Below are 8863 nucleotides of genomic sequence, written 5' to 3'. Positions count from 1 at the left end.
CTGACACTTGGACAGAGCCCTCAAGACGGGGAAGGGGAGCCAAGGTAGTGTCATCTGTTGACTCGGGGACTTAGGATCCTGCCCACACATACATCTCCTCCCTCCACAGCCCCCAGGCAATTCTGAGAAGCAGCCCAGAGAGGCCTGGCGGTGCCTCCTGGAAAAGGATGTCAGACGCAGCCCTCCCACCCTGCCCTACTGTTGCGGCCACAGCAGGTATAAAAGGGTTCCAGGCTGGGGAGGGAGCACCTGCCACTGCATCATGAAGGGGGCTTGTGTTCTCGTGCTTCTCTGGGCTGCCTTGCTCTTGATCTCGGGTGGAAGTAGGTGTCTGGACATGAGTGTCTGGGGACACAGATTCTCCAGGGGTTCTAACACCTTCCCAGGGCACTTCTGAGCATGGCGGGAAGGGAAGGGAAGAATGTGTCCTGATGAAGGTCTTTCAAAAGGGAGGGTCAGCTTGTCTTTGTGTTCCAGATTGTGAAATTTGCCAGCCGTGAAGAGGGATGTTGACCTATTCCTGACGGGAACCCCTGACGAATATGTTGAGCAAGTGGCACAATACAATACAGAATCTGAAGTATTGGAAAATGCCAGAATACTGAAGAACTGCGTTGATGCAAAAATGACAGAAGAGGATAAGGAGAATGCTCTCAGCTTGCTGGTGGGTCTAGCTCTGTGTCTGTGCCTCTGACGCCTGTCTGGGGGGTCTGCTCAGGGCAGTGCAGGAGGGGGTTGCTCATGTTTCTTCTCCACATGGCCCTTCCCTGGGAATCTGGAGGAGAAAGACGCCATGGCTGGGGAAGTAGAGGGGATCATGTGGGGAAGATTCAGCCTACCCCTCAAGCTTTGGGGCTGCCCAGGCTGCTCAACGCTGCTTGGCCACCAGCTTGGGAGTCTGCAGGCCCTTCTGTGTCCCTGGCATCACTTGGCCTCAGTGTCAGGCCCTCAGCTCTGGCCTTCCTGACTCCAGCCTCTCCAGCACGTGAGACTGGATCTTCAAACTGTTTGCACTAGGTGCTTCCTATCTCCAAACATCAGTTCCTTTTCTCTTAACTCCTCAAGTTCCATATTCCACCCCCCCCCCAAAAAAAAAACCCTCATCTGTCTTCATTCCCTGGGTCCCAGAGGGCCATTCTGTGCCTCAAATACTGAGAGAGAGGAGGAGGGGAGGGGAGAAGAGGGGCGGGCAGGGAGGGGCGAGGGAGGTGAGATGAGGCAGCTTCCAAAAGCCCTCCTCCTGCCCTGCCATTCTGTGCCTCACATACCAAGAGAGAGGATGATGGAAGGGGAGGGGAGGGGAGGGGAGGGGAGGAAAGGGGAGGGGAGAGGCGAGGCGAGGCGAGGCGAGGCGAGGCGAGGCGAGGAGAGGCAGCTTCCAAAAAGTTCTCCTCCTGCCCTGCCAGGCTGGGATGCCCTGAGTGGAGAATTCCAGTGAATCCTCTCTCTGCTGTCCCAAAAGTAGGAACAAGCTACTGCTTCAGCAACAAGTGTCCAAAGGACAGAAGGAGGAAGCAGGCTGGACCAGCTCATTCCTGGAGTCTCCCAGATGCATCTGGAGCCCTGCCAGGACCTTCTTCCTGCCAGGACCTTCTTGCCAGCCTCTTTCTATCCAAGTCTACCACTTCTATCCGAGACTGCCCTCCATCCCATCATAGTCACCCCTCTTCTTCACTCTGTTTCATTGGAGGAAGCTTCTAGGCACACCCTGGGATTCTCTTGTTGTGCAGTAGATTGGGAAGAACCACCTTGGCCTGCTCAGATCCAGAAGCCACCCTCCAAACAAGCCTGCAGGCTCCTCCCCACAAAGTGTCCAGTGCGTGCTCAGTAGAGCTTGATGTCTCACGTACCCCTCAAGGTCTCACCAGGTCTCCTGACTTTCTCTTTGCAGGACAAAATATACACAAGTCCTCTGTGTTAATGGAGCCATCACTGCCAGGAGCCCTAAGGAAGCCACTGAACTGATCACTAAGTAGTCTCAGCAGCCTGCCATGTCCAGGTGTCTTACTAGAGGATTCCAGCAATAAAAGCCTTGCAATTCATGGAGAGTGCTTGCTCCTTGGGCTGGGCTTGGGGGTGGGGGGGGGTGGGGGGGTGTTGCAGCGGGGGGACCACCAGTGTGCCTTCCAACCGTGGCTAGATTTGAATGCAGTCAGATGTCCTTCCTCCCCTGAATCCCAGAGGTGGGGGGAGGGGTGATGACCATTAGAACAGGTGGCATGTCTGAGCACTTCCGTGGACCAGGACCCACACCTCACATGCATTATCTACCAAATTTCAGCCTCCCAGTGACCTCAAGAGACGGGAGTAATCATCCCAGTCTTACAAGCGAGGAGACTGGGGCTCGGAGAGGTAAAGTGTCTGCCAAAGATTACAGGCTCCCGGGCGTCAGAACCTGCTGCATCTGTGCACCCACTGCCAGAGACGGCTCAGCTCACCGTGTGGCTGTGCACGTGTTAGTCCTTCTCTGGGCCTCTGATTCCCACCTATAAAATGGAAATACCTCCCCTCTCCAGGGCCTCTTTGGTGGGGCCACAGAAAATCATGGGTGAGAAACAGCCCCTGTCCCAAGCACCTGGATGGAGAGAAAGAACAAGGGTCAAGGCGTGAGTGGTGAACCCCGTCACCTCCTGCACCTCAGTTTACCCTAGTGCCGAGCACCCGACTGTGGATTCGGCTGCCCCCTTGTACTTACACACTACAAGTTGGGTCTAATGCTCAGAGTGGATGTCCAGGGTCCTGGAGCTTCAGAACTCCTCTTGTGGCTCTGCTCTATGGCCATGATTCCGGAGGCTTCTCAGGCCCTGCTGCCCTCATCTGTCTCCTCTTGGCCAGGATCCTTGCCTCCTCTCTTACGCTTCCATCCCCACCACCTGAGCACTCCCCCAGAAAAGAGTCTGCTGAACTTACACCGCAGGGCTTCCCCCAGGAGGGGTATCTCTGTGATCATTTTGGTGAAGAGGCTGAGGAGAGGTTCCCAGAGGGGATCTCTCTCTCTCTCTCTCTCTCTGTGGGGCACGTCATGGGGACAGGAGAGGAAGGCCTCCTTGCCCAGAGTGAGACCTGGCTCTTGGCCTATGGCCCACCACTCTGACCCCCAGGGTCTGGCTGGGGGCTACTTCTGAAATGGAGCGCTGCCCCCATGGTAGCAAGGGGAGTCCAGAGGTCATAAGCAGGTTGTGGGGCAGAGACCCTTCTCATCACCCTCCCATATGTGACCCAGGGTGTGTATTCCACCACTCCCCCACCATACATACTGAAAAGTTCTTGGGCTTACAGAAGGAGAGCTGTCACCCAGATGAGTGGGCCGGGTCTTCCAATATCATAGATGAAGACTCACCCTGGTCCACAGCAAGTGTAGGGAGTGAGGGGCACCCCACCCAAAGGTGAGAAGGTGATGAGCAACGGGCAGTTTGTCCTCACCAAGACACAACCAGTCCCCCAACTGCTGCTAGACTCGCACAGATCTCCCTGGGGACTGCTGGCACCTACGACATCTGGGACATCTGGACGCTTTCTGTGTAATCCCTCCCCTCTGGCTGCCTTCCTGCAACTTATGGAGTCTTTATCTAATCTGTGGCCAAGGATATCTGGTGCAAGATAAAGGGCCTGATTTCATTCTTTCACATGTGGAGATCCAGTTTTTCTAGCACCATTTATTCTTTCCCCATTGAGCTCCCTTGTCAAATATTAGTTGATCATATATTTACAGAGTCATTTCTGAGATCTCTATTCTGTGCCATTGGTTTGTGTATCTGTTTTTAATGCCAGTAACATACTGTTTAGATTACTAAAGCTATGTAATATAGTTTGAAATCAGGAAGTGTGATGCCTTCAGCTTTGTTCTTTTCAAGATTGCTTTAGCTATTACGGTATTTAGTGATTCTATACAAATTTGAAGATTGTTTTTTCTACTTCTGTGAAAAATGCTATCAGAATTTTGATAGAGATTACATTAAATCTCCAGATGGCTTTGGGTCATATGAACATTTAAACAATATTAACTCTTCTGACTCATGAACACAGGATAGCTTTCATTTATTTGTGTCTTCTTCGATTTATTTCATCAGCGTCTGATAGTTTTAAACGCACAGGTATTTTGAACTTATGAACTGCGAGATCATGACCTGAGCTGAAGTCAGATGCTTAACTGACTGAGCCACCCACATGCCCCTGTTATTTCTTGTATTTTTTATAATAGCCATTCTGACAGGTGTGAGTGCCTTGGGTAAATTTATTTCTAAGTATTTTATTGTTTTTGGTGCTATTGTAAATGGAAATTGGGAGGGCAGGAATATTTTCTTTTGAAAAATTTTTTTACTTGAGTATAGTTGAAAACAATGTTACATGAGTTTCAGATGTATAACACAGAGATTCAATGAATTTATACATCATGCTATGCTCACAAGTGTAGCTACCGTCGGTCACCATACAACGTTATTACAATTACACTCACGATACTCCTTATGCTGTGCCTTTTATTCCCATGACTTATTCATTCTAAACTGGAAGCCTGTATCTCCCATTCCCCTTCACCCATTTTACCATCCCCAAGCCCCCTTCCATCTAGCAACCATCAGTCTGCTCTCTGTATTTACAGGTCTGATTCTTCTTTTTGTTTGTTTATTCATTTGATTTTTTTTTTAGGTCCCACATATGAGTGAAATTATGTGGTACTTGTCTTTCTCAGTCTGATTTATTTCACTTAGCACAATACCCACTAGGTTTATCCATGTGGTCACAAATGGCATAATCTCATCCTTTTCATAGCTATGTAATATTCCATTATGTATATATGTCACATTTTCCTCATCCAGTCATCTATCAACGGACACTTGTAAATAACGCTATTGTAAATAATGCTTCAACAAACACAGGGGCACATATATCTTTTCAAATTAGTGTTTTCATTTTCTTTGGGTAAATACCCAATAGTGGAATTATTACATCATATTGTATTTCTATTTTTAATTTTTTGAGGACACTCTGTACTGTTTTCCATAGTGGCTGCACCAGTTTGCATTCCCACCAATGGTGTACAAGGGTTCTTTTTTCTCCACATACTTGCCAACACTTGTTTCTTGTGTTTTTTATTTTAACCATTTTGATAGGTGTAATATTATGGTTTTTATTTGCATTTCCCTGACAATTAGTGATATTGAGCATATTTTCATGTGTCTGTTGGTCATCTGTAGGTCTTCTTTGGAAAAATGTCTATTCAGGTCCTCTGCCCATTTTTTAAATTGGATTATTTGTTTTGTCATATTGAGTTGCATAAGTTCTTTATATATTGGATATTAACCCCTTATCAGGGGCGCCTGGGTGACTCAGTCACTTAAGTGTCCGACTCTTGATTTTGGCTGAGGTCATGATCTAATGGTTAGTGAGTTCGAGCCCTGCATTGTCAGCACAGAGCCAGCTTAAGATTCTCTCTCTTTCGGCCTCTCCCTTACTCATGCTCTCTCTCCCTCTCTCTCTGTCTCTCTCTCTCTGTCTCTCAAAATAAATAAGTAAACATTTTTTTAATCCCTTATCAGATATGTCACTTGCAAATATCTTCTCCCAGTCAGTATATCAGCTTTTCATTTTATTGATGGCTTCCTTTGCTATGCAAAAGTTTTTTTATTTCAGTACATGGGACTGTTTTCTTTATTTCTTGTTCAGGTAGTTCATCGTTAGTGCATAGAAATGCAACTGGGGTTGCCTGGGTGGCTCAGTTGGTTGAACGTCCAACGCTTGATTTTGGCTCAGGTCATGATCCTAGGGTAGTGGGATTAAGCCCCATGTTAGGCTCAGCACTGAGTGTGGAGCCTGCTTCAGATTCTCCCTCTCTCTCTCTCTCTCTTTTTGCCTTTCTCCCCTGTTCATGATCCCTCTCTAAAAAATAAAAATAAAATAATAATTTTTTTTAAGAAAGAAATACAACTGGTTTCTGTATGTTGATTTTGCATCCTGCAATTTTCCTAAATTCGTTTGTTAGGTCCAACTTTTTTTGGTAGAGCCTTTAGGGTTTTATTTATAAAAGGTCATGTCATCAGTAAACAAAGACAGTTTTACCTTTTACTTGTCTTTTTTTTAAGTTTATTTATTTATTCTGAGAGAGAGAGAGAGAGAGAGAGAGCATAAGCAGGGGAGGGGTAGAGAGAGATGGAGAGAATCCCAAGCAGGCTCCATGCTCTCAGTATAGAGCCAGATGTGGGGCTCAAACTCAAGAACCGTGAGATTGTGACCTGAACCGAAATCAAGAGTCAGATGCCCAACTGACTGAGCCACTGAGGCACCCTTACCTTTTTCTTTTCAATTTGGATGCCTTTTATTTCTATTTCTTGCCTAATTGTTCTGGAAAGGACTTCTAGTACTCTGTTGAATCAGAGTGGTGAGGGTGAACACCCTTGTCTTGTTCCTGATCTTAGAGGGAAAGTTTTCAACCTTGCACCACTTAGTGTGACATTAGCTGTGATATGTTTATCATGTGTGGCATTTATTATGTTGAGATGTGCTCCTTCTATACAGACTATGTTGAGAGTTTTCTTTTTAGAGAGAAAAGGGGTGGGGGAAGGGCAGAGGGAGAGAGAAAGAAAGAGAAAGAGAGAGAGAGAGAAAGAGAGAGAGAGAATCCCAAGCAGGCTCCACACCCAGCACAGAGCTTGACAAGGTGCTCAACCCCACTACCCTGGGATCATGACCCGAGCTGAAATCAAGAGTCGGACACTCAACTGAGCCACCCAGGTGCCCCGAGAGTTTTAATCATGAAAGGATATTGACTTTGTCAAATGCTTTGTCTGCATCTATTGAGAAGATCATATGATTTTTATTTTTCCATTCTATTAATGTGGTGGGCAATAGAGTCAAAAGACAACAATGAAGGAAGACCAGCTAATGGTTCTGCAGTATAGCTGTGAAGATGATGAGAGATACCCAGATGTTGGATGAAGCAGACAGGGTCTGCTGTTGAATGAAATATGGACAGGGAATCAAGGATGACTCTAACACATTTTGAGCTTGAGCAACTGGGTAGATGGTGATGCTTTTGCTGAGAAAGGGAAGCAAATTTGGGGCAGGGAGCAGGAGCTCCACAGTGACCTTGTTACATTTAAGTTGTCTATTAGAAATCCAAGAAGAGATTACAAAGGGGTCATGATATGTTCTAATCTGAAGCTCACAGGAAAGTCAGGCTAGAGATAAAAATATATTAATTTCAGCATATTAGTTGGAGCTGCTCAAATAAAAAGCCATGAGTTATGTAATCGAGTTGCAATTAAAATTTGAGTCTTAACAAAGACTGTAAGTTTCAACTAGAAGTCAATGAAAAAAATTAGAATTGTCCTGAACTTTTAGGCAAAGAAGCTTTTGATATAAGTATTTGGGGAATGCAAAAGCCTTTACCATTTGTTTGAAGAGATAAGGAAAATGCTAGAAAATGTTTGTCAGTTACCATATGACTACCATTGATCTTTAAGTTGTCATGAAACCGAGTAATTTTTTAAAAATTATAATGTCCCATGAGAGCCCAGTTTAACTGCAATGGTTACTACCCTATTACTCATAACAATATTCTGATGTTCACTTTTCTTGTGGGTAGAGGGAATTTTATTCACTCATTGTAAGTTTCAGAGAAAATTGGATAAGCAATACTTTTACAATATTTACCTTATCACTAGCTACAGTTCCTATGGTGCACACAGAAATGCATCATCCATATCCCCCTCAAGGAAGGTCTTATCCCTCAACTCTGTGAATGGCTTTTCAACATATAGCCTTTATTTGTCAGTATCTTCAGAGATTACCCTACCTATACAGAGCCTTGCTGTCCAAGGTCATGGTCTTCCATTGGATTACCCACTGGAATGACTAATCAAACAAGGTATAAACGTCCTGCCATTTCATTCCAAAGCAGGACAACTGTGATGGGTCATTTCAGCTTTAGGGCTTCTCCATGGTGTGAGCTGAGTCTGTAAGGCCTGAAATCGCCACCTCTCCCTCTACTCAATTTTATTTCTGCCTCTCCCTTACATAGGCACTTCCTAATAAATATTCAGAATGCTAATTTCTGTCTCAGTCAGTTTAGTAGAGTTCCCAAACTGCAACAGATGGTACCAGGCAATAAAATGGAATTTTGATGATAAATCATCAACTGCCAGGCTAACAATGAGGGCCCACCACTGGTGGGAGGTGGAGCAAAGATAATCTCTGAAACAATTGTTAAAACTTTCACTGATTGTGAATTGGATGCTATGCCAGTAGAAGGGAATGCACTAGTTGGTGCCAAGTATCAAGAGTTTGAAAACTCTAGGGGAAGTAATAACTATAAGGTAATGGGATTAGATGGCTATTGCTAAGCTCTTTTATATCGCAAGGAAAATATAAGGAAAGGCTGAAAGTGATTAACGGCCAACTGAATGCCAAATATGAAAGCCAGAGGGCCTCTCTGGTAGTTGTGGTGGGAGAACAGAGAAAGCTGAAGACCAGGTCCAAAACTTAACCATCAGAGTGGCCAAGCTCCAAAGAAAGTTAAACAACCAAGTAAGGCAGATCTGCTATGCCAAGGCCAGAATATGAGAAAAAAGGGGGCCCTGAACCCTGAAATTACGGGGACATCTACATTAATCCATTCCCAAATCTGGAAATCTCAGGGGTTTTTTTTAATGTTTTATTTATTTTTGAGAGAGTGCATGAGTGGGGGGTGGGGCAGCAGACACAGAGGGGAAACAGAGGATTCGAAGCAGGCTCTGCACTGACTCTGCACTGACAGCAGTGAGCCCGATGGGGGACTCAAACTCACAAACCATGAGACCATGACCTGAGCCAAAGTCGGGCACTCAACTGACTAAGCTACCCAGGCGCCCCTGGAACTCTCAGGTTT

At 45.8% G+C, this 8863-nt stretch overlaps 1 protein-coding gene across 1 annotated transcript; it reads left to right on the top strand.

Annotated features, from left to right (window-relative positions):
• Window positions 1–261: 261 nt before the first annotated feature.
• On the top strand, window positions 262–694 carry LOC125152557 (major allergen I polypeptide chain 1-like). Its single transcript, XM_047834637.1, is given in 3 exon segments — window positions 262–323; window positions 478–489; window positions 492–694. Coding segments are annotated over 3 exon segments (276 nt in total). The 5' UTR covers window position 262.
• The last annotated feature ends 8169 nt before the right edge of the window (window positions 695–8863 follow it).

The sequence above is a fragment of the Prionailurus viverrinus genome, chromosome E2 (assembly GCF_022837055.1).
Source record: "Prionailurus viverrinus isolate Anna chromosome E2, UM_Priviv_1.0, whole genome shotgun sequence".
Lineage (NCBI taxonomy): Eukaryota > Metazoa > Chordata > Mammalia > Carnivora > Felidae > Prionailurus > Prionailurus viverrinus.
The sequence above is the reverse complement of the archived record's forward strand: the minus strand, read 5'-3'. Positions and strand labels throughout refer to the sequence as shown.